Genomic DNA, 25,882 nt, shown 5'->3' on the forward strand with positions numbered 1-25,882 from the left:
GAGACAGTCCGAAACTGCCACCAAAGAGTTGGTATTCTGTAGTGGTTAGTGTTGGACTATTTGAGAGATCCAGGTTCTGGTCATCCCCATTCCGCACAGCTCACAGGCTAGTCATTCTCTCTCAGCCTCAGCTACCCCACTGGGTTGTTCGTCAAGATAAAAGAATGAAGAGGATGGCTCTGAGCTCGCAAGGAGAAAAAGTGGGATGGAAATGTGCTAGGCGGACATTTATTTTTAATGCTGTACTTAACGTAACTTTGTCCTGTTTATCAGTTCCCAGTCATACCCTCCAGGCAGAGAGTAAATGACTGCAATCTACTTAGGGGAAGGACAGCATCTCTGAAGGGCCCTGCCTGTTAAGCACTTGGTACTTTGAGAAAGGCTTTCGGCAAGGCCCAGCAGCTTGTGGGGATACTGGGTGGGGGTGGTTTGGCTCAGCTGGAAGCTGGGAGTTCAGTCAGAAGAAAGTGATTCTGTGAGGGAGTTGGAAGGGGAAGCAAGGAGACTGGGGAGAAGGCTGCAGTTCTGCTCTTCTCAGGCGTCCTGCTGGGTTCTCCTCTCAGCCTTCCTCATTTTTTGGGTGGCATGATCTAATTTTTACACTCACTTTTTCTTAACATGGCATACATTGTAGAGGAAGAGGTGTGTGTGTGTGTGTGTATCTGGACACTGCCTTTGTATTGGAAAGGCTAGGGAAGTGAAGATTTTCAATACTAAGATATGGGGAGCAGGGTTTCCAGAGCTGTGCTAAGATTTCCCCCATGCTGAGGTTTGAGTAGGAATAGCAGGAAGCCTCCTAATATCTGCCCTCATTGCCTACTGGCACCTTGGGCACCAGCATCACCAGCCAACTGCGGCCTAGCAACCTTAGGTTTGACAGAGGCTTGCTTTTGCTCCTGCATCCTTGAAGGAAGTTCTCTCAATTTATCTTCACTTCTCACGGGTGAAGGGAGATCTCAAGTGTTTCAGGTAATGAAGGAAGAAGGGGGGGAGGGGGGACAGAATCTGAGTGCTGTGTGTGAAGATTTTAAAAAAAATGTGTTTTGTGAAGTGTGATTTCTCACATTTCTACTTATAAAACACTGTTTTATAATAATGAAATGTTTGTTGGTGTGGCAAAGGGAGAGAAGATATTTCATAGGGATGCCAGGCTCCAGGTGGGACCTGGGGATCCCTCAGACAGCTCATCTCCAGATTACAGAAATCTGTTCCCCTGAAGAAACTGGATGCTTTGGAAGATGGACTCTGTGATACTGAACCCCATTGAGCTCTCCATCCTCCCCAAGCTCCACTCCCAACCTGAATCTGGTGACCCTACTTGATAGAGAGCAGTGTGTTATAGTGTTAAAAGTGTTAAGACCATTATCTGGAAGACCTGGGTTTGAATCCCTACTTATGCCATGGAAATTCGCTTGGAGACCATAAGCCAGTCACATTCTTTCAGCCTAACCTACCTCACAGGGTTGTTGTGAAGATAAAATGGAAGAGAAGAGAATGATGTAAATCACTTTGGGACCTCAGTGGGGGAAAAGGCAGGGTACAAATGAATTAAATAAGTTAAAAAATGCTTGTCACTGTACATAGGTTCTGGAAGGTGGGGAATTAAATTAGATGTCTAGACTAAGGACTTTCAACCTGTAGCTTCACAAAAGGGGATTTGTGTAGAATTATTTTGCAAAATTATATGGGCGTACGGTTGGCTTGGTAAGTAACAATCTGCAGGAATGACATTTTGGGAGGGAACTGGTCAGTCCTCCTGGGCAGAAGAGACAAATGAGTAGACCACCCTCTGCCCTATCTTTCTCAAAGCAAAACAGTGCAGCATTATTGCAGCTTTTCTTCTGTGGGTGAGGAATAGGAGCAGCATCTGAATAGTTTTCTGAGCGGCACAGGATACAAGTTGTGTAGTGCTGATCCTAATATCCAAGTAAAGTGCTTTTTCCCCGAAATTGTCATTGTGGTTGCATTCAAAGAGTGTGTGCGGATAACTGTGGGAGACGCACATGTTTATCTTGCGCATGGATGGTTGAGTGTCTCTGCGCGTCACTGAGGTTTAGGAACAGACAGACGCAGAAGGGCTCTGACAGCAAACAAAAAGTGCTTGTAATGACATTTCCTGGTTGCTGAGGGGGGGGTGACTCATGAAAGGGGAGGGGGGTGAGCTGTGGTTTATTGTTGTGTTTATGAAAAGACAGGGTTTTGATGTCTCAGGTTAAGATGCCTCTATTTAAAACATACAACATTAATAAATGAAAAAGGGCCTTGACCAAATGTACCAAGTCAATGGTATATGGCAGGGGTGGCCAACGGTAGCTCTCCAGATGTTTTTTTGCCTACAACTCTCATCAGGGGTTGGCCACCCCTGGTATATGGTAACAACCATCACAGATTGAATTTGCACTTTAGGAATAGCTAACCTTAGTTAAAGAGGCAGTGTGATGTAATGCAGTGATTAGACTGCTGGATTAAAATTGCAGAGGCCTGTGTTCAAGTTCTTCCTTCATCACAAAGCTTACTGGATGACCATGGATGATCGTTTTCTACACCACAGGGCTGATGTAAGGTCCCAGATTTATGCTCCAAATAAAAGGACCTGGTAGTAGATGATGTGAAGGGCCTCTGTCTGAGACCCTAAACCGCCAGTCTAGACTGTCTTGACTTTGCTAGAACAGTGTTCTGACTCAGAAAAAGGGAGCTCTCATGTGTTACTACCCTGAGTTCCTCGAAGAAGGTAAAAGGTAAAGGTAATCCCCTGTGCAAGCACCAGTCGTTTCCAACTCTGGGGTGACGTCACATCACAACGTTTTCATGGCAGTCTTTTTATGGGGTGGTTTTGCCATTGCCTTCCCCAGTCATCTGCACTCCCCCCCACAGCAAGCTGAGTACTCATTTTACCGACCTTGGAAAGATGGAGGACTGAGTCAACCTTGAGCCAGCTACCTGAACCCAGCCTCTGCCGGGATTGAACTCAGGTCATGAGCAGAGAGCTCAGACTGCAGTCCTGCATCTTTATGACTCTGTGCCACAGGTCTCCCTTTTTCCTTGGAGAAATGGGGTAAAAAAAAAGCAATGATAGATTTGTTAGTGTTTTAATCGAATTGTTTCGGTCATGCTTTCTTCTAGACTGTATGCATTACTGCACATCCTGGCCATGTTCACACATAATGCCTCCTTCAATTTAACAAATTCTTAACATCAAAGAGAAACCGAATTGATGAGGCCTGGAGTACAGGAGAGTAGCCCTGTGGCACATCGTGGTAAAGCTGCAGTACTGCAGTCTGCCCTCTGCTCACGACCTGAGTTCAATCGCAGTGAAAGCTGGTACAGGTAGTTGGCTTAAAGTTGACTTCCACCCTTCTGAGGTCAGTAAAATGAGTACCCAGCATGCTGGGGGGAGTGTAGATGACTGGGGAAGGCAAACCACCCTGTTAAAAAGTCTGCTGTGAAAATGTCGTGATGTGACGTCACCCCAGAGTCAGAAACAACTGGTGCTTGCACAGGGGACTACCTTTACCCTTTTTTTTTTAGAGTACACGATTCTTTTCCAAGAGGAGTATGTCCTCCTACTCCAGTCTTGAACAGTTTGTTTGTGTGAATATTGTCATTGTGCCTGGTGACAGTCTTCCTCATCTTGACTCAGGCCACAGCACAGAAAGGTGTTCTTTTCTCTTTGGAAAACAAAGGCACTGGAATGTCTGTGTGTGATTTTAAGTGAGCAGTGTACTCATTTGGGGGAGGAGGGGTCAGAGTTTGGACTCTTTGTTGTCTTATTCACAGTGTGATGCTTCCCATCTTGACGTCTGCAGGCCTGCGCTGGAAACCAGAAGGGCATGTAATTACTTCCCATATGGCCTGGCTACCCTTTCCTCCCCTTCACATAGATCTTAGCAGGCTTATGAAGGAGATATCCTCTTGTTGAAAGAGAGAGTGCCATCTTCTGGCCAGTGGTGTCTTAGAACATCCTGGTGATCAATGTTTCCTCATTTCTGTGCCACTTCTCTGCCCAGTTTAACTTTTATTTAATGTTAAAGAATAGCTGCCAGAATGGTGCAGTCTAAACTGAGATTATGGCTTAGTTTTCTTAATAGAACCCCTCCTTCCAGCTATTGGTCTTTGTAGAGAAAAAAGATTGGCATAAAGTTTGTGAGCCAGTTTGGCGTAGTGGTTAAGTGTGTGGACTCTTATCTGGGAGAACCGGGTTTGATTCCCCACTCCTCCACTTGCAGCTGCTGGAATGGCCTTGGGTCAGTCATAGCTCTGGCAGAGGTTGTCCTTGAAAGGGCAGCTGCTGTGAGAGCCCTCTCCAGCCCCACCCACCTCACAGGGTGTCTGTTTTGGGGGAGGAAGGTAAAGGAGATTGTGAGCCGCTCTGAGACTCTTCGGAGTGGAGGGCGGGATATAAATCCAATATCTTCTTCTTTGTACCTGTTTTTTTTTCTCTTAGAACAGGGGTGGGGAATGTCTGGCCTGAGGGCTGTTTATGGCCCTTGAGATCACTTGGTCTGGCCCTTGGGAATTGCTGAGCCGAGCTGAGCCACACGGTGGCCTCTGCAAAAAAAACAACAACCCTGGACCTAGGCATTTGCCTAGGGTGGCGGGCCGGAGTTGTGTGTGTATGTGTGTGCCAAATTAGGCTCTCCCCACATTACTTCAAATAAAACCCCCCAATTATTTGTATTAATTTTGCCAGCCTGAATCATTCTCCCTCGATGGATCACTGTTTTTTAAGCTGATAATTTTGTATGGCCCACGAATGATGTTATAAATATCCAAATGGCCCTTGACAGAAAAAAGGTTCCCCTATCTTAAAACAATTAAAAGCAGCTTGGGAGGGCATTTTTACCAGGAAAATGGTATTGGGAAGAAGGGATTCACTTTGTTCATGATCTGGTCGTGGTCCACTCACCTGGTTTATGTTATATGTGGTTGATTCCTGGGACTATTGGAAAGATGTTTTTGAAAAATCCCACCCGAACCTCAGCTCCAACATGAGCCTAAGCCAAGATCAGTTTGCACAACAGCACTTGTTAGTCATTATGCTGTAACAGGCTTAGAGTGTCAGACTAGAATCTGGGAGACCCAGGTTTGATCCCCAGTCTGTCATGGAAGCTTGATTCAGGTACAAAATTCACTTTCTTATTACTTTGGATTTAAATGGGGAGTCCCACAAAATCACTGTTGTCTACTGTAAGCAGCTGCTGTTCTCCATGATTTCAGGTGGCAGCCTTTCACACTAACTTCTGCTTCATCCTTTTAACTGAAGATGCTGGGGAGGGATATGTTGAACTTGGAATATTTTTTTAAAAATTTTGTAGACGGTTTCTTCAGCATATGTTGCACTTTTCAGAGTTCCCCGTAATAGGGCAGATATCTTTTGTTAAAAGACTGAAAGCATCTTCTGGCACCTGAAAGACTAAACACATTTATTGTATGGCACAAGCTCACTTTGTCTTCAAAGTGCCACAAAACTCTCTTTATTATTTTGGCTGCAGCAGACTAACATGACTACCCCTTCAGAATTTATCTTTTTATTAGAGAGGCTGGTGCATGTTTTGTAGCTTACCATTAGTTTCCCCCCCGCTTTTTTTGTGCTTAAAGAATCAGGCTCTAGGGTTAAAAACCTGCCATGCTTCTAGTGTATTTACAAGCTCTGCATATTAATTTACAACCTTAACATTCTTTTTAAAGCAACGTTTGCATGCTTATCTTTTTGTTGTTGCTGCTGCTAAATTTGCTCAAGGCCAATAAAAACCATATCTGGTCGATTCCAGAGCTTGTCTATCCCACAATGATCCATTTGATTGTGGGTTCCTTCATGGCCTCTGCTTGCTGGTGTGAAGCTTCTATAACTGCTTTTTCGGTTTTTATTGTGATAACATTTGTCATAGCTTTGCAATCTGGAGGGCTAATGCCCAGAAACTAGAATTTCTCTGCTAAACTGTGCATTCTCCAACCCTGAGCCAGAATCGTTGGCTCAATAGATTCTTAGATTCTGCAGTGTACCATCGTTAATTTAAACTGTGGCTTTTCTCATATTAATCTACCAGAAATTCAGGTTGGTGCCTCAGCCCTGCACCTTCTCTCTGTCTCTTGGGAGAGACGGTATCCATTTTAATTTTTAGTTTGATTTTTATTTAATTTTTAGATTTATACCCCACCTTATTCTGCAAGCGGGCTCAGGGCGGCTCACAACAATAAAACAACAGAGTTAAAATAATACCATAAAAACAGACATGACAGAGCAGGAGCAGCACAGTAAACAATCTTACAGACATAGGCAGTAAACAGCATGCGGCTAATGGCTAGTAGCCAACACCATAATGGTGAAATGCTGGGGGAAGTGATGACTTTCAGAGGACGCCCGCTGGATTAATTAAAACCTGGCGGAAGAGCTGTCTTACAGGCCCTGCGAAACGTTTATAAGTCCCGCAGGGCCTGGATTTCCAGCAGGAGCTCATTCCACCAGGTAGGAGCCCATTCTGTTCTTGTCGTCGACTCCTCATTGTCAGGCAGAGAGATCAAAGACTCAGATGAAGAGATGGCTGAGCACCTGAAACCACCACACAATGAGCTAGTTGAGCTACATCGAGGAACCCCCCCTTGATGTGCATGACGAACCCCAGGAGTCAGCCTCTCCCTTTGGGATACAGCCCTGCCTTTTTGGACTTGGGACCCTTCGCCCTCCACCCCAGAGCCTGCTGCAACACCAGAGATCTTTCCCTGGTTCAAGCCCCATACAGGCCCTCAAGCTCCAAGAACTACCTCAACCCTGGTAGAGCGCCATAACCAAGTGCAGCACCTTTTAAGAAGAAGAAGAAGACTGCAGATTTATACCTCACTCTTCTCTCTGAATCAGAGTTTCAGAGCAGCTTACAATCTCCTTTATCTCCTTCCCCTGCAACAGACACCCTGTGAGATGGGTGAGGCTGAGAGAGCTCTACAGCAGCTGCTCTTTCAAGAACAATCCCTGCAAGAGCTATGGCTGACCCAAGGCCATTCCAGCAGGTGCAAGTGGAGGAGTGGGGAATCAAACCCAGTTCTCCCAGATAAGAGTCCACATACTTAACCACTACACCAAACTGGCTTTCTTTTTTATTATTAGCCTGCTCTTAGAGGAGGCCAGGACTCATATCCCCACCTCCTTGCAAGAGTATTGAAGGCTTTAGTCCAATCTCAGACTTTTCTGTAAGAGCACAGGTGATACAGTAATGGTTGGTTTCAGCCCCAATAACCTGACTTTGGCACCTCATCCTCAAGTGGAGCCAGTTTTGCTGTCTCTCTGGTCAGGCAATCTAGTCACAAAGGACCATGATCCTCAACAAACCATGATAGGTGAGACCAGGCACTATTACAAACCACATTGAGTATAAACAGTGCTTAGTAAGGCCTACTTTGGAGTCCTGCTTCAGTGCCCACCAGCCCCAGCCCTGTTTGTTTGGACTGTTTGAATTCAGACATCATAACTAACTGGGGCTTGAGCAAAACCATGGTTTGGAAACAATAAGCTTATTGTGATATCCGAAGTCAGCCATTTGTTTGTGAATTTGGTGTTTGCATTCCCTTGTTCCACACAATGCTTGTGGTGAATTTTTTGCTGCACCAACTGGGCCTGGATAGTCGCTTTGCTGACTTCCTCTGTTCTAGGTGTTCTGCTCTTGAGAATAGTGTTGAGCTTCAGAAGGGGGCGGGGGGGGGATTGACAATTCCTTCAGCTTGTCCTTTTTATCTTGTGCCGGAGCACCACTGTGTATCCTTGAGAAGACATCTGGGGTTCTGTTGGCTTTGCCAAATCCATAAACAATATCAAAGTTACATAAGGACAAATTTGTCTGCTGTTTACACAGTCCAAATAGGTCACCCGCTCTGCAATATAATAAAAAGACCCATATGAGACATTTAAAAATGGGAACATTCAGCGATCAATACAGATACGTTTCGGTTTTCAAAGACGTTATATAGTGAGTCTAGAGTTGCTTTATATATACACTGGAGTATGAAGTTAATGATCTAGAATTTGTGAGTATATCTGGCACAGTTGCACTTAGTTTCAGTTAGGATAGAGAGCAGTTGAAAGCCTGTGAAATAAAGGACTGGGCAGGCCCTGGTTCAAGACCCCGCTTAGACATAGAGACTCACTGGGTGATCTTGAGCTAGTCACACCCTCTCTCTATCTACCCCAGGGGTCCCTGACATTGTGGCTGCCAAATGTTTTTAGGAAGTAGGTGGGGCTAGGTGAATCTTCCCAGCAGCCCCTTCTGATTGGCCATTTGAGATTTGATTGGCAGTGCAGATTTTTTTTAAAAAAACCTTGTTTTGGTAGCAACTGCCACCACAGCACAAGGACCCTCGCTATGACTGAGGGTAAGTCATGGCAGCCATTTTGTGGCTGCGCCCACCATGGTAAGTTAGAATTCCGGTCCCTGTGGGCTCAGAAAGAATGGGAACCCTTGGTCTGTCCTAACTGTTGTGGCGGTTGTTAGAATAAAATAAAATGGAGAAGACAAGAATAAAGTGTGGGCCATGAGTTCCTTGGAAGAAAGGGGGGAGAAAAATGCAGTGGTCGGAATTCTCTTCCTTGAATGATCAGAGATGTCCCGAGTATAAGGGTTTGGAACCCAGATTTTCATTCTGCAAAGAGCCTTTCTCTTAGTGGAACAGATCTCTCCTATCAGAGCAAGGTTACATGTATCAGTGGATGTTCCTTGTGCCAGTGGTGGGTTCCACATTTGTGCGGCAAAGGCTATGAGTCTATTTGTGGGCCAGAGAGTGCTTCTGCTGCTGCCACCATACTCTTGAGTAATCTGGTGATTAGAATGTCATACTAGGTCCTGAGGGAGATCTGGGTTCCAATCCCCCACTCTGAAATGAAGCTCACTCGGTGACATTGGGCAAATCGCTCTCTCAGACTAACATTCTCCACAGAGTAGTTGTGAAGGCAAGAATTTGTATCTGTCTGGTTTGTTGTGTTATATCATGTTCTTTTGAGTTTCTTGTTTTTATAATATGTAAAATGTTGAATTTTTACTTTTAAAAAATTAAAAAGACAAGAATTTGTAAGGTGGAGAAGCCCGTACAATACATAGATCCCTGAAGAAAGGGTGACATAAAAACACATGGATAAATCATTGCGGTGGGAATGGAGCCTACTGACTCTTAACTCCTGAATCCTTCGATATGCTGTATTTGCCGGTTCCTTGTGTATTAGCTTTGGCTCTTGAGTTTAAAAGTAAGTCAGTCTTTTAAGTTGCCCCAGGGCTTCAGTGTTTCTGTAATAAATAAATCATCGAGCTAACTGTTCTAGTTTTCCCTGGCCTTGTCAGTGGCAACAAACCTAAAAAGCTGAGTGAGCACACGCACTCCTTTTAAAGCGACTTTTTACAATTCTGTCTCATTCCTCAACACCCTTACCATTTCCCTGTCTTCCTGTCCTGAATCTCCATTTTGTTTCCCTTCCCTTTCGTACAGCAGATGTTGCCCCAGCACCGAGCTGTTACAATGGACGGATCAGCCAGCCAGCTCAGTTTATACACTTCTCCGTCTCTGCCCAACATCTCTCTAGGACTACAGGCTACCGTCACGGTGACAAATTCACACCTCAACGTGAGTAGTGCATGGCTGCCTATGAAACCTAATGCTAAACTTTTCATCAGGAATGGGTGTAGAGGCTTGGACCCCTGTCCCCTATCCCTCTAAGTCTAGATACATACACACTTCTTGCTCAGCAATCTGTCTTGCAGCAATGATCAGGTGGGCATGGCAGTGCTACAGTGCGATCCTAAGCGCAGTGCGACTCTCCTAAACCTATTGACTTCCATAGTCTTTGAAGCCTGTGACTCTGCTTAGGATGGTGCTGTTATTCATTCCCTGTTCTTAGTTCTCAGCATTCAGTGTTTGAGAGTGAAATAGGAATTAACTGTACTCAAGACCTGCTGTTGGAACATCCAGTTGTGCTCAGACCTCACACTCCTTTTGTGGGGTCCTTAGGCAGGCAACAATACAGGTGCCAGATAGAAACAAGGATGTGTTTTTCTTTAGAACTCTTTGGTTGGAGCCACACTCCATTTGCTGCTCGAACACAAGGCACTTCTGCAGGCATAACAAAGTTCCTGCCTCTCCACCCTCCCACAGTCTGCTGATCTTTCTTAAATGGTGCTCCTGGGGCACAGGGGAAGAAGATGATATTGGATTTATATCCCACCCTCCACTCTGAATCTCAGAGTGGCTCACCATCTCCTTTATCTTCCTCCCCCACAACAGACACCCTGTGAGGTGGGTGGGGCTGAGAGGACTCTCACAGCAGCTGCCCTTTCAAGGACAACTCCTACCAGAGCTATTGCTGACCCAAAGGCATTCCAGCAGCTGCAAGCGGAGGAGTGGGGAATCAAACCCAGTTCTCCCAGATAAGAGTCCACGCACTTAACCACTACACCAAACTGGGGACCCTTGGGGAACAGCATAAGAGGCAAGTTGAGGGTCTGCAGTTGGAAGAGGGAATTGGCAGAAATTATCCCCCACCCTTTCTGTCATTTTGTCCAGGTCCAACCCCCTCCTTTCTCCCCCTAATCCGCTCTGATTCACCCAGTTAATTTGCAAGCATTTATTTATTGAATTCATAGTATGCCTTTCTTACCGAGAGTGAAAAGTAGATTCCAGGGTATGGAACTACAGACAGACAGCGCAGAAGGAGCAGGGTTACAGAATTAAAGCACAGTGTGAGCAACCAACTATCTATGGCAAGGGATACTACAAACAGTGCAGAAAGTGGATTGCAAACAGTGTTCCCTCTAAACTGAGTGTGAGCTTGTTCACAGTTTTTTAGCATCTGGCTCACACATTTTGCTCAGGAAGGATGGCCCCAGAGCAAACTAATTTATGCAGTAGCCAAATTGCTCAATCACAACTTTAACACCAGTAGCTCATGAAGTAGAATTTTTGCTCATAAGACTCCACAGCTTAGAGGAAAGAATTGATTACAAAGTACATGACCATGCACTAAAAAGGCAATACCTGCAGCAGTCGCCCGAGTGGATTACAATCCTGTTCTGTTATAAAATTGCTATCCTGTATTGTTTTGTTGTACCACAGTTCTAGTCTCTGGTTTTATAAAATGCCCTCCTGTTGGGAGAGAACCCTATATTTATTTCTCACCTTTACCTCTTGCCCTTCCTCCACGAAACTTCATTTCTTACTTATAGAAAGTGCCCATTTTATTCTGGCACAACAACCCAGTAAGGGAGGTTAGGCTTGATTTCCTTGCCAAGCTTCAGTGTCCCAACAGGGATTTGAACCCAAGTCCAGAAGTCTAAGCACTATGCCTCACTGACTCTTGCTGACCTTCAAGCTGCCAGATAGCCATTCCTGCTCCAGGTCACTGCAAGACAAACTGCCCTCATGTGTTCCTGTAGGCAAACACACAGGTCGCCCCAGCTGCTCCTTCTCCTGGGAAGATGCCAGAGGTTGGAGCTAAAACACGTGAAGACACGAGTTGAAATTTTATGCTTTCTATCATTCCAGTGAGTGTGCAAAATGTACTTTCTCCTCTTCCATGATGTTCTTTCTGTGGCACTCCAATTTCTGGGAGCTTCTTCCTCTCCCCCCCCCACCACCCAAAGCCCAGCTGTGACCTATTTGTAGCCTCCCTCCAGTGACAGGAGCCAAAATTGGCTCAGACATGGGGGCAGGCAATGACTCGTGCCCAGTCTACTACTTGTCTATTTCTAGCCTCATTAAATTAGAAATAAACGAGTGGCAGACTATTTTATTTATTTAGGCAGCAAGAATGTTTAAGGGTGGGATCTGCTAGGCGGTTCATGGCCAGCGTCTTTCGGGCAGCCCTCATCCTGGCTCCAAACTTGGGCAGTGATTCTTTTTTAACCAGCAAAGGAAGTTATGCAGCTCGGCCAGCACTGAGAGACCTAAATATGAGTTGACCCTATCTGCCTATGCAAAAGGAAAAACCAAAGCAAAAAATGCACGGGTAGACCATCAACAATGTGAATGCCCTGTCTGATATTTATAAATAATTAGTTATTGCATAAATACAGATATACAACACAATAACTGGATTGGTGGCCACAATACCAGACACTAATGTATCATAATAAAGTCTCCATCAATGCAATAAGTGAGAAAGTCCACAATTATAAACAAAAGGCAAGATAAGTGGGGAATTCCTCCTACAATCGGCGGTGTCCAAAAGACCTCAGTAGTTTGTAGTATATATCTGAGGACATTCCCAAGAAAACAGCAGCCGAAAACGCCCTTCACAGGTGTCTTACTTGGCATTTCAAACAGGGGTGGAATTCCAGCAGGAGCTCCTTTACATATTAGGCCACACACCCCTGAAGTAGCCAATCCTCCAAGAGCTTACAAGGCTCTTAGTGCAGGGCCTACTGTAAGCTCCAGGAGGACTGGCTACATCAGGGGTTTGTTTATTTATTTGTTTGTTTGTTTTATTTTATTTGATTTATATCCCGCCCTCCCCGCCAAAGTAGGCTCAGGGCGGCTCACAGCATGAAATCCCAGCAGACAGTTAAAATCAATTAAAATTACACATTCAACAGTAAAACAAAATATTCAATAGTTAAAACAGTTTGTGTGACCTAATATGCAAAGGAGCTCCTGCTAGAATTCCACCCCTGATTTCAAAACATTCCTTCTTCAGTAACGGCTATATGATGGAACCTGATTTCACAAATATATAAAGCACAGCTCAAAATTATAATAAAATCAGTAAGCTCTGCAAAAGGAAAAGCACTCTGAGCACATATGATGCAGAGGCAGCAGTGTAGGCCAGAGGAGACTCAACCAGTGGCAGATTCCTTCCCAGCACAGGGCAGATTCCTTCCCAGGCTGGCAATTGCCTTCTGCAAGAATAGGGTTGCACCACCTGTAGGAATGCCTTGCCCCTCTTTGTACAAATCGGCCTGAGAACAGCAGCAGTGGCAGAAGTTTTGCCAGCCTGAGGCTTTGGCTAGGGATGAGGTGCAAAGTTAACCTTATGCAAACTCAGCTGGGAAGGAGTAAAGAGATAAATGGTGCTTTAAGAAGGAAGTCCTTCTTCACCCAAGGAGTAATGTACGTGGAATTCACTGCCACAGGAAGTGGTGGTGGCCATGAGCATGGACCGCTTCAATGGGGGAAGGGGTAGATAAACATATGCAGCAGACATCTATCAGTGACTATTAGCCACAAGGTATAGATGGAACACTGTGTCTGGGTCAGTGATGCTCTGAATTCTTGGTGCTTGTGGGGGGGCACAGTGGGAGGGCTTCTGGAGCTATAGTGCCACTGGTGGACCTGATAGCACCTGGGTTTTGGCCACTGACACAGAGTGTTGGACTGGATGGGCTGTTAGCCTGATTGAACATGGCTTTTGGTATGTTTTTATGAACATAGATGGTCTTGGCCAGCATGGGTGGAGCCCCAGGGATATAAGGGAGATGTCAAGGGAAAAACGGGCCAGGGCATAGAAGGAGAGGAAGAGGAAGAGTAATGAAGCCACAGAGAAAGGAGGACCTAGAGGAGGATCTATGGCCTTGGACAGGATACAGCGACCAGTCCTGGTCAGAGGAACCAACCCATAGCAGAGGCATAGCTCAGTCTCTGAATGTTTTAAAGGGACAGAGTGGATGGGTGAAGGGAATCATGCTCATGTGTACACCTTTTTGACCTTGGTAATGAAGGGAGCCTTAATGAGCACCATTGAGTCTGGTTACCTGCCTACCATAGAAGATACTTAGAACAGTCCTTTGCCCTGAGCAGGATCACAGTGCAACATACAGGAGTGTTAACCTCTTGTTATGGTTCAAAACCTTTATTTGTCATCTGCAGGCATGTTAAAAGTCAGAAGATTTGCTGCAGTGGGAAACCAATCTCATACCACAGCTGTATGTGTATTGTGGGAATTAACAGTGCTGTCCTAAGCAGAGTTGTATACCCTTCTAAGCCATTGTGCTTAGAATGGTGTAACTCTGCTTAGGATCACACCAATAGAGCAGCGATTGCAAACCCTCTTGTCTCGCACAGGCCTCCCCCAACCTTTCCACGCAGCAAGAAGCAGAGCGCCAGGCCATCCAGTCGTTGCGCCAGGGGGGCGCCTTGACCAGCAAGTTCCTGAGCATGTCGTCTATCCCCAGTTGCCTTCTTGGGGTGGCCCTTGAGGGCGAGACCAACAACCATGGACACGCTTCACTGCTGCAGCACGTCCTGCTCTTGGAGCAGGCACGCCAGCAGAATACACTAATCGCTGGTGAGCAAGTGAGGAGTGGCAGCTCAAAGCAGTGTGTGTGTGGAGGGGAAGGAAGTGTTTGGTCAGTGGGTGGGTTTCCCATGGAGGTGGGAGGGGGTTGGGGGTGGCATCGAGTGGGTACATTGCTAATGAATGGGAATCTTTGGCAGGCATGACTCCATTGAATTGTGCTCATGCTGGGTGCTGGTGAATATTCACCAGCTGTGGAACTCTTTAGCCCGTAAGCAACTGAAGCTGCCTTGGAGTGAGTCCAGCCATTGCTGTGGTCCATTAGAAGAGCTATCTGCTTGGCACGCAGAAGGTCCCCAGTTCAATTCCTGGCATCTCTGGTTGAAAGAAGCAGGTCATAGGTAGGGATGCCAGCCTCCAGTTGGGACTCTGGTGCCGCCTGTAATTGCAGCTCATCTCCGGACTACAGAGGTCAGTTTCGCTAGAGAAAATGGATGCTTTGGAGGGTGGTCTCTATGGCATTGTACCCCACTGAGGTTCCTGTCTTTCACAGGCACCATCCCCAAATCACCAGGAGTTTCCCAACCTGGAGTGGCAACCCTATCGCCCCCATCCTCTGCGGATGGCCAAGGAGGACCTGGCAACTCTAGTTCATCATTGAACTTCTGTGCAGTCCCACATGGAGACAGCAAGCCTAACACTAGGAAATCCTATATGTATAAGTGGAAGCAATTTTCCTTCTGGTGTAGTGAGAAGGACCTGTCAGGGAGTGCTCATTGCAGGTTATATTTGATAATTTATGACACCTGAAAACTAAGGGCTTGGCATTTTCTTCTTTGAAGGTTCACCCGGCTTCTATCTCTTGCTATCAGAGGAATTGAGGGAGGATTCGTTTTCTCCCATCATTTGTCTAAGAGGATTCTTAAGAGGTTAGGTAATCTCTGCCCGCTCCGATATCCTTTGGTTCCCCAATGGTCGCTACTGTAGTGCTAGCACACTTAATGTTCAAGCCTTTTGAACCTCTTGCTATCTGTTCTTTGGCAGAGCTTTCTATGAAGCTGTGTTTCTTAGTGGCTGTTACCTCAGTCAGGAGGGCGAGTGAGCTAGCAGCTCTTCAGGTAGTTCCCCCTTTGAAAAGAAAAGAAAAAATAGGGTTTGTAGAATCTTTCGGGCTCAAGTGCCGTGTTCTACTGGAGAAAGTTTTTCTTCCAGACGTTTCGTTCTCAGCTGCAGAGAACATCCTCAGTGGCGTTGCAGCCGGAGCAGGCGTTCTGACCTTCTTGGCTGCTGTGCATTGAGTACTCACTGGGGATGTTCTCTGCAGCTGAGAACGAAACGTCTGGAAGAAAAACTTTCTCCAGTAGAACACGGCACTTGAGCCCAAAAGATTCTACAAACCCTAATGATGATGCCAGCCGTGAAAACCTGAAATCTTTGAAAAGAAAAATTACCTGAAAGGGTAATCCTTTGCCCTCGTCTTAGGTTTTCTCCTAAGGTAGTTTCTAGGTTCCAGTTATCCCAAGATATTGTGTTACCCATATATTTTCCTGGGGCCTTCTGCATGCAAAGCAGATGCTCTACTTGCTGAACCACAGCCCCTTACTTGGTCAGCAGCAGCTGGTGGAGCTCTTGTACTCTCAACTGCTGTTTTAATGTTACTTCACCCACTGTAACACGGGAGTAGCTTCCCAGATGTGTCTTTTCCAAATTAACTATAAAAACAAACAGCTTGCCTTGGTTCCTCCTCCCTGTTGTTTTTAAATGAAATACCAGGATGCCAGTCCGGCCACCTTCTAACTTAACCTCTCTTCCCTCCGTTGTAGTTCCTCTGCACGGCCAGTCCCCTCTGGTGACGGGGGAGCGCGTCCCCTCCAACCTACGGACAGTAAGCAAGCTGCCTCGGCATCGCCCATTGAGCCGCACCCAGTCGTCGCCATTGCCCCAGAGCCCTCAAGCACTACAGCATTTGGTTGTGCAGCAACAGCACCAGCACTTCCTGGAGAAACAGAAGCAGCAGCAGATTCAGCTCGGAAAGGTGATTAGAGAAAAAGGAGGTGCTGGGGTGGGGTGGGGTGGGAATAACAACCGTAGGCCTCACTTTTCCTTGGCACCCTCTAACTCCAAACACAGGATTCACCCGACTCAGAGGGACCATGGATGCACAGTCTAAAAAGCTGGATCCCTGGCAGCCGATTGGTGACAGCAGGCCTTTTAAGAGTCAGTGCTCACTGTTCCTTGACAGTCAGTTGTCTGACAGATCAGCTGTCGGGAGAATCAATTTGGTGTAGTGGTTAAGTGCGCTGATTCTTATCTGGGAGAACCAGGTTTGATTCCCCACTCCTCCACTTGCAGCTGCTGGAATGGCCTTGGGTCAGCCATAGCTCTTGTAAGAGTTGTCCTTGGAAGGGCAGCTTCTGGGAGAGCCCTCTCAGCCACACCCACCTCACAGGGTGTCTGTTGTGGGAGGAGAAGATAGTAAGCCGCTCTGAGTCTCTGATTCAGAGAGAAGGGCGGGGTATAAATCTGCAGTCGTCTTCTCCTCCTCCCTCTGGTCAGGAAAGGAGAGTGGCCAGGGCTGTAGCCAAGATTTCATGTTTGGTGGGGGCCCGGGGGCCACCCAGTTTGGCCCTAAAGACTTCCTTTGCGACAGCACTCCTCCCCATTTGTCTAACTCAGTAAACCTTCCAGGGGGATCCTGCTGCAAGTAGGCCTCTCCCCCTCCCCATGCTGACCTAAAGCCCCTTCCTGCTGGTCTCTCTGGCCAGGCAAAAAGCAAAACCTCCATCCTGCCCTCCTGGAAGGAACTGCCCCCCCTCCAATTCCAAGGCCCCTCTGACTGCCATGGATCCAGCTAGCAGGGGCTTTCTGTTTCTGTTCCAAGGAAGGCTTCCTCCCTCAGCACCCTAGTAACAATGCTGCACTTCTTCAGAGCGGCAGCAAGTGGCAGTGGGCAAAGGGGGCCCATACAGATGGAAAGGGGTTTGAATGGAGTGGCCTGCCCCCCTGGGACCCCACTGTAGCTACAGGCCTGAGAGTGGCCAGCTTCAAGGCCATTTTTGGTTTCCTGGATGTGGCCATGGCGCCTGGATGCCTCTCCCAGCAGAGTGGCCAATTACCCAGAACACCTTGCAATACTAGAGGCCTCCAAACGGGCTGCAGTGGTTCTTGACAGCTGCCCAGTTATGGTGTCCATCCTGCTCCTGTTGGCCCCATAAGCAGCAGCAACAAATGCTGGAATCTCTCTTGGCCTGATCTGTCACAAGGGCTGCCAGTTGCTCCTTGCTGGCCAGCTCAGGTTGCATGTTGGTTTCCTGCTTTTCTTCTGAAGATCATTACCAAGACTGGCGAGCTGCCACGGCCTCCCACCACACACCCCGAAGAGACGGAGGAGGAGCTGACGGAGCAACAGGAACCTCTGGGCTTGGGCCAGGGACCCTTTGTGCTGGACGGGTCAACGGAAAGCGAAGAAACACAGGATGACCTGGGGGAGGAGAAGGAGGAGGAAGAAGAGGAGGAGGAGGACTTGGTGGAAGAGCAGGGCTGCCTCCGAGTCAAGGACGAAGCTGGGGAGAGTGGGCTGGAAGAAGAGCCGGAAGTTGAGGAGTTGGGAGTGACTTACAGGCAGGTGAGGCCTGAATTTAAGTCTTAATGCCAATAAAGGTCTAATGAATGAATGAATGAATTTAAGTCAGTTAAACCTGGGTGGGGGGTTTCTCTTTCAAGGAAAGAGGCATGTAAAGAAAGGGACCCCTCTAAACTCCATTTTCCCTAGTGCTTCACAGGGAGGGACAGATGCAGTGGGAGAGGCGTTCCTTACACTATTCCGCAAGCCTGGCTTTGTAGCAGTGTTGCCAGCTGTGCAAGAATCCCTGTTCTCTATAACAGCTACATGATTTTTAGCATTCTGATACACAAATGTAGGGAAATTCGGAGTTGCTCAGTGCAATGCCAATCTGGTATGGCATGAGCAGGGAAAGAATCTGGGTGGCTATAGCAGGGGCGTGTATTCCTTGCTTTACTGTGGTTGGGGCCCAACCAGGGGTAGTCAGCAAGCAAAAGAGAGTTTTGTATTCCCCTCTCCCCAACACCACCCTGAATCACAGCACATACAGCAGCAGAGCATGAAGGAGATTCTTCCCTTTGTTCTTCCTTCTCTTCTCTGCTGCTGTGCTGCCAGTGGAGTAGCAAAGGTGATTCCCTTTCATTTTTCTAGAAAGAGTACAGATCGTTGAAGAAATACGAGAGAAAGGGAAGGATTACAGCCCTTTAAAATGGGATAGTGATGGGTTCAGCTGATACGTCTGCCAGCCCTGTTATCTGAGGCAAGAAGGGCAGGATCATAATATTTTGCTGGATTGGACAGGTGATCCTGCATCCTCTTTCTGAAAGTGGCCTGCCAGATATCCCCCCAGAAACCCCACAAGTAGGGCACATAGGAAAATAGGGGTGGCCAAACTCACTTAATGTAAGAACCACATAGAATAAATGCCAGATGTTTGAAAGCTGCGAGGAAGGAAGGTAGATAGATACACGGGGAGAGAGAGGTGGAAAGAAAGCAAATTTAACTTTATATGCATTCTCCAAGCAGGTAGCTGGCTTGGCTCGGAGAAGTAACTTAAAGAAAGAAATGCCTTCTCCAAGCCGGCTGATGGGGCAGCGGGGGCTTTGAGAGCCACACAATATGTGTGAAAGGACCACAGTTTGGCCACCCCTGGTCTAAAACATTCTCATTTTGTTACCCTCGCCTTTCCAGCAACTTGCATTCTCTGCCTTTGGTACCCTCGCTGGGTGGAAAGCTGGCACTGAAATGATTTTAAATAATATAAATATTCAAAGGTACACTGCCTATGAACATGGAGGTTTCTCATCACCATGAATTTGCCAAATCCCCTTATAAGGATGTTAAAGCCTCCTGGCCAGGCCTCATTTTGGACAGGAGCAGAGCTCCGGAACCTCTACATTTTATTGTGATCTTTCTTACCCCTCCCCTTCCCCCCAAAAAAAACTTGCTTCTGGCTCCTTTGTTCAAACCCCCTGTGAGAATTTTGCTGAACTCTTAAGATTTGACAAACTTTCTTATATTTCCCCCCACAAACATTGGGGAAAAAGCTAAAGCATATAAAGCAGACAGATGGAAATCTTCATCATGCCACTGTGGCCACATAGGAGAAAGTAATTTTAAAAGTATGATGGGAGTAATTCAAGAAGCATTTGAAGGTAGATGCTGAGCTGATATAATTTAATACACCTTCTGGTGATGTCAAGGGTGTGTGGCATATGCAAATGAGCTAACGAGTTCTGGTACCTCTTTTTCCGCAAAATGATCCCTGCTACTGACCATCAGTGCAGCCTGTGGCAGTGAGTTCCACATGTTAAAGACACATCATGTGATGGACTTCTTTTACTTGAGCTGAATGGGTGTCGTGCTGCTCCCAAGCATGTTTCTGGGATGAAATTCTTCTGAAAGAGAAATACAAGAGTTTCTCTCCCCACCTGAACAAAAACTGCGAATCTGGGGGCTCTGGAAAGATTATTGCCAGCTGATAATCAGCCTGGCAGAGTCCTTCCTCCTGTAAAGATTTGAGGTTTGATTCATCTTGACACAGGTCCTTTTTTTTTGTGCTGAACCTCTGGATTAATATATATAATATATATATAATTCCATTTTCATGCATTGTAAATGGCACGTTTTTGTGCAGATTGTCCACTGTCCAACCTTGGGCTGGTAGACTCCCACACCCGCTGGTCCTTGAGTATCTCATGTTTTGTCTCAGGCCTACTTGTCTCCTTCCTCTCTTGCACTACCAAGGCCAGCGGCAGTATGTTCTGTGCTTCCGCAGCTAGTTGGAGCCTAGCCCAAGCCCAGTTTCACTCTTATTGCTGCTGCTAGATGTTTGTTTACTAGTGACTGTGCAGCACGTAGAAACTCTCAGCCCAGGCAGGCAATAGCAGCCCACCTCTGTGAATGTCCAAACCCCACTAGGGGTTGCTAGAAGTCTTCCAGGCATGCATGGATGCAGTGTGCGCACACACACGAGAAAATATGAAGCTGCCTTATACTGAATCAGACCCTCAGTCTATGAAAGTATTGTCTACTTATACTGGCGGCGGCTCTCCAGGGTCTCAAGCTGAGGTTTTTCATGCCTATCTGCCTGGACCCTTTTTAGTTGGAGATGCCAGGGATTGAACCTGGGACCTTCTGCTTACCAAGCAGATGCTCTACCACTGAGCCATCGTCCCTCCCCATAAAGGCATGGCTAGGTCAGGCCAGATTTCACATGTGATTGCACCCAAATCTGAGTGGAGTGTTGGTGAGGGTGATGGGGGAGTGAATAGCCTGTCAGGCTTACCTCAGAAGCAGGGACTGCATCGCATCTCCTTTCTCATTCTTTTTTGGCTTTGTGATTCTGTGAAAGTGGGGAGAGGTCAAGGGTGGGGATGGATGGAAGGCCACAGCAGTGAGGGCTAGTTTCAGGTTTTGGGAGCTCTGTGCAAAGAGTTTGCAGGGTCCCTTTCTGCTCGTCTGCTCACACCATCAGTCATGCCTTCCTTCCCTCAATCTGCTTGTGTGCCCTTCCCTTGTCTGCTCACTAGCATTCCTGCCACCCTGTTCTCTCAGCTGCCTACAGTGTGGCATTGGGGCAGTGTGTGCCATCAAGTGAGTGGGCAGGGGGTGCTGTCAGTGGGCCCTGTCAGAAACTCTGAGCCCTGGCGTGCTGGATTTATGCTGACGCTGGCCCTGACATCAGCAAGGCAGAAGGAGGCAAGAAAGGCCTTGCTGAGAACGTGGGCAGGGGACGAAGACAGAAGGCAACAGATCTTGTATCTCCATCTCTCAGCCCATTCATTCAAGGCAGCAGAGGTGGAGTCTCCAGAAGGGAAAATGACTCAACTTCCACCAGCCAGGGCCCCCTCTGTCCCCCCCCCCCCAATGCGTATATGCACCCTTTCTACTTCCCTCCACCCACCCTTTTCTGCATCATCCTCAAGTATGATTCATCTGCCTTTCATTCTTTCATTTCTCTTGCATACCTAAATATTTCCCTATGCCAGAATGTTTGGCAGACAGATAAGTCTCTTTGTCTGAGAGATCTTGTACAGAAAAGAGTTTGGGGGAGTGACTGGAAAGGAAGAATTCCAAAACGGGTAGCTAGGTGTTACCTGTATGGCAACATTCATGTGGCATGGGGCCTGTTGCTAAAATGAGCGTACCAGATCTGGAGTGGTTAGGGAGAAATCCTTGTTGCTTTGCCTGGGGGACTTCTTCCCACAACCAGCCAGGTTCCGCTGGTCCATGCCACTGTGGGAGCATGCAAAATAGGAATAGATCAAGGCAGTTGTTTTACCACAAGGCTCCTTGGCCATCATGATCTAGCTCTGACGTACTGCCAACATTCAAAATTTGAAAGCTTCTGCAATGATGTGGTTGAGTCCTACCAGAGACCAAAGCATGAGCGACCATGTTGAACAGTCAGGGTTTTGCATACATGTTTCTCCAAAGCTCTAGACTGTTTCCAGTTCAACTTGATTTCTGGGGTCCAGTAGGCACATGACAGTGGTTTGAAATTGCTGCATGTGCCAGCTCCCTGCCTGCAGCTAGATGGATGCATTCCAATAAATGCAAAAAGCTTTCTCTGTGCAGGGCAGCGGCAGTCGACCACCAGCTGGCCACTGGCAAGAAAAATGGAATTGTGTAAAATGGAATTGTTCAGGAGGGTCCATTCATAAAAGGAATAGTTTAGATTTTGTGTCATCGATCATCCAAATTATCTTGTTTTCTTGTTAACTTGTTTTCGTTCATCTTTTAAACATTTTTGTAGTCCAGTTGTTGCATTAGTTATGGCGTGCAGGTGACAGTGTCCTAAAGGACCAGATTGCAGAGCCTCTTCTGTGTGCAGTCTGCTAAAAGGAAGTGCAGCTGGAGTGGAATTTCCCCCCAGATGATGCTCAGTTTAAAAGTTTTCACAGCCTGTCCTCATTATTGTCGTACATCGCCTAGAGCCTGGCTTTGATCAGAATAGGGTGATTCATCAAGCCAAATAAATAAATAAAGAGCAGCAGACGTTCCCAAAAGAGGTATGGAGTAAACCAGGCCCATTCCAGAAGCCAGCCAGCTTCTCAGCTGCTCCACTGCTTGTCTTCTGCACTAGAACTACCACGGTGCATGGATCCTTTGCCTCATGTCTGCTCTTTTGCTGTTTTAGAAGCTGTCCTTCACTGTGGAGCATGTTCCTTAGGCACTAGGAACGCCTGCTCCTGCAAGACCAGTGCCTTTAAATGATCCGAAAACCACTAGAGGACCACTTTCCACATCAGGGGACCAGTTTTGCTGAGCATGTGGAGTGATGATGCACCAACACATTACCTGTTATGGACAACTGAGCACAAGGGACCCTTGTTTTTTGCCATTGCCAGCAACTTAAGATGTTGCCTGTTTTTTTCTCAGCTCAATTCAAGATGATGGCTGTTAGCTTTTAAAATGCTTCATGACATGGATCCTATAATCCTTTTCAGGCCACTGTTCCCACTACAGACCAAAACGCTACTTTAAGTTGATGGGAGTGGGCTCTATTAGCTTAAGTCTACGAAGTCTTCCAGTGGCATTACAGAGGACTGCCCTCTGTTCAGGACTTTTAAAACAGAGAGTCACTTATGATTTATGCTACAAGAATTCTTTTTGCTCAACCTCTCTTCTCCCCCCCCTCTCCTTGTGTAATTTTCCGCATTAAAATGAAGGAAATAAGTTTATTTCATTGCATCCAAGGAAGTATCTTCAAGTACTTGAAGGGCTGTCATATAGAGAGGATGGTGTGGAATTGTTTTCTGTAGGCCCAGAAGGTAGGACCAGAACCAATGGGTTGAAATTAAATCAAAAGGGTTTCCGGCTCAACATTAGGAAGAACTTCCTGACCGTTAGAGCAGTTCCTCAGTGGAACAGGCTTCCTCGGGAGGTGGGGAGGTGCTACTTTTGTCACTGAAACCTAGATAAAGAAGACTGTGCTGAAAATAGAACTAGGTGCAGTCTGTGTAATGTTTAGGGCCCCAACCTGTGGGTCAGGACACTCAAGGGAGTCACAGAACTAAATATGGTAACCAGGGGTGGAATTCTAGCAAGAGCTCCTTTGCATATTAGGCCACACACCCCTGATGTAGCCAATCCTCCAAAAGCTTACAAAAAGAGCCTTGTAAGCTCTTTAAGGATTGGCTACATTAGGGGTGTGTGGCCTAATATGAAAGGAGCTCCTGCTATAATTCCACCCTTGATGGTAACACTTTTCAGCTATTAAAGTAATGCAGCCACTGAATGTTCTGTCGGTTTCTCCTTCCTTCCCTTCCTCCCTCCCTGTATACCTGGCTGGTATCCCCTACGCGATTTTGGCAGGTGTTCGCAGATGCGCATCAGCTAAGACCCCTCCGTCTCTATCAGACGCCCCTGAGCATCAACACTCTGCCCCATCAAGCCCTGAGCCGCACCCAGTCCTCTCCCGCCAGCACCAGCCTGAAGAGCAGTACAGTCGAACCTGTGATCAAGCACCTTTTCACTACAGGTAGGAAGTGAAATCCTTCTCCTGGAAAACTGGTGCCAAGACCCGGACACATGGCTGATTCCTACAAAAAAGTTAGTAGAAAAGAGTAAGAATCCAGTAACAAAGACTTAACAAAATTTGTGGTAGGGTGTTACTGGAGTCTTACTCTTTTCTGCTGCTACAGTCACTAACGCAGCTACCCGTCTTGGTCTGTCTACAAAGGGGTTGTGTGTCTGCTCTGAAAACTGAATCCCCCTGCCCTGTCCTGGAAGTCTACCTTCCACTGCCAGATGTGCAGGGGAAAGACACTCTGCATGTGTTCAGGAGCATGTTCTCCTTTGCTGTTATGACTTTCCATCTTGCAGGATGGAGCATTGCCATCCAATCCATGTTCTGGAGCTGGCGGCTGCCTCAGATTTAAACCCTGGTTTTCCACCTGCATTTGTAGGTCTTAACCCAGGTGTGCTTTGAGAGTCACTTTGATGTTTTGCCAGAGGAGCCAAACTAGTGCAATATACTGGTGCTTCAGGGGGGCTTGGGGGGGGGCCGGAGTGGAAATGCTCTGCCAGGATCGATTAACATCCAGAAATTGTCTTGTTGGATTTCCCCCACAGCAGTCACCATGTTGAATATAACCCATAAAAACCCAGCAAGCAGATTTCATCCCAACTTTGGGTTTTCTGTTCCCTTCCTGCAGCTCTGGCTCACCCAGCTCTCCTATAACTCTTCAAACATGACCTTCCAACAGACTGTGATTATGCAAATCCACAACTTTATTTGGACATGTAATACCAAGGTTTTCCTCCTAGTTGTACTATGTTGGAGCTTTTCAGCACATACGTACATGCCCGATCCTCTCCATTCACATCTTAGGAGTAGGACTTTGGACCAGCTCCAGAGCCTGGTATTTACATCTGTACTTTGTGCTGGAACATGTATTAAGTGCCTTGTGTTTTAGTTGCTGGGTCTGTGTTTCTATATATGTGTTTTACTCTTGGGCTTGAATTGACTTTATGGTTGTTTTAGGATGCACTGTTTTTAAATATGAAATTGGTGACCCCAGTTGAGCAGAAGAGTAGACTGTAAATTCTGCAAACAAATATGAAGTAACAAAAGCACATGCAGAGTATATTTTATTCTACACTGAGCAGCTGCAGAGAGCTCATATACTTCAGGCGTTGGGAGGAAAAGGCTCCCCATACAAAGAAATTCTCAACACATTTGAATTTGGGCTCTTACTACTGTTGCTGCACTGCACATTCACCCAATTTTCCTTTCTTCCTTTTTCTTCTCCCCTCTGCAACCTCCTTTCCTGCCCTCTCACAGGCATAGTTTATGACACGTTCATGCTAAAGCACCAGTGTACCTGTGGAAACACTAACATTCACCCAGAGCATGCTGGGAGAATCCAGAGCATCTGGTCCAGGTTGCAGGAGACGGGGTTGCTGAGCAAATGTGAGGTAAGCATCCTGGTTGGGGAGAGAGACCCCTGCCTGCAAGTAGCAAGCCAGCAGCAGAGGCCAGGTTGGAAGGATGACTGAAGGCCAGATTTATCACAGCATGTGCCTTCCACCTAAGAACCTCCAGTCCACCTAAGAACCTCCAAGGCGGGTTGTTTTACCACAAGGCTCCTTGGCCATCATGATCTAGCTCTGACGTACTGCCAAGATTCAAAATTTGGAAAGCTTCTGCAATGATGTGGTTGAGTGCTACCAGAGACCAGAGCATGAGCGACCATGTTGAACAGTCAGGGTTTTGCATACATGTTTCTCCAAAGCTCTAGACTGTTTCCAGTTCAACTTGATTTCTGGGGTCCAGTAGGCACATGACAGTGGTTTGAAATTGCTGCATGTGCCAGCTCCCTGCCTGCAGCTGGATGCATTCCAATAAATGCAAAAAGCTTTCTCTGCGCAGGGCAGCGGCAGTCAACCACCAGCTGGCCACTGGCAAGAAAAATGGAATTGTATAAAACAGTACCTAAAATGTTAATAAATAAATATCACTATCTCAGGTGCAGAATGACCATCAAAGAAGTTTATAAAAATAAAAGATAGCACAGGAGCTGATCTTTAATGCATGGACTCAAATAATTCCTCCCAAAAGGTTCTGCGCATACTGATGTTCAGTCCAAAGGAAATTGACACAAAGCCAGTGC

General features: G+C 46.7%; 1 protein-coding gene across 6 annotated transcripts in view; it reads left to right on the plus strand.

Moving 5' to 3' along the window:
- The window catches only part of HDAC5 (histone deacetylase 5), a 165,412-nt gene that overhangs the window by 116,236 nt on the left and 23,294 nt on the right, over positions 1-25,882 (plus strand). For 4 of the 6 annotated variants that reach the window (XM_060256660.1, XM_060256661.1, XM_060256658.1 and 1 more), the window contains 6 exons: positions 9,466-9,600; positions 14,029-14,251; positions 16,024-16,235; positions 17,529-17,825; positions 23,583-23,748; positions 25,054-25,187. In XM_060256660.1, coding sequence (XP_060112643.1) covers positions 9,466-9,600; positions 14,029-14,251; positions 16,024-16,235; positions 17,529-17,825; positions 23,583-23,748; positions 25,054-25,187 — 1,167 coding nt within the window. The remainder of the gene's footprint in view (positions 1-9,465; positions 9,601-14,028; positions 14,252-16,023; positions 16,236-17,528; positions 17,826-23,582; positions 23,749-25,053; positions 25,188-25,882) is intronic. The other 2 variants (XM_060256659.1, XM_060256657.1) reach the window with 1 other exon arrangement.

This window comes from Heteronotia binoei, chromosome 15 (genome assembly GCF_032191835.1).
Source record: "Heteronotia binoei isolate CCM8104 ecotype False Entrance Well chromosome 15, APGP_CSIRO_Hbin_v1, whole genome shotgun sequence".
Classification (NCBI taxonomy): Eukaryota; Metazoa; Chordata; class Lepidosauria; order Squamata; family Gekkonidae; genus Heteronotia; species Heteronotia binoei.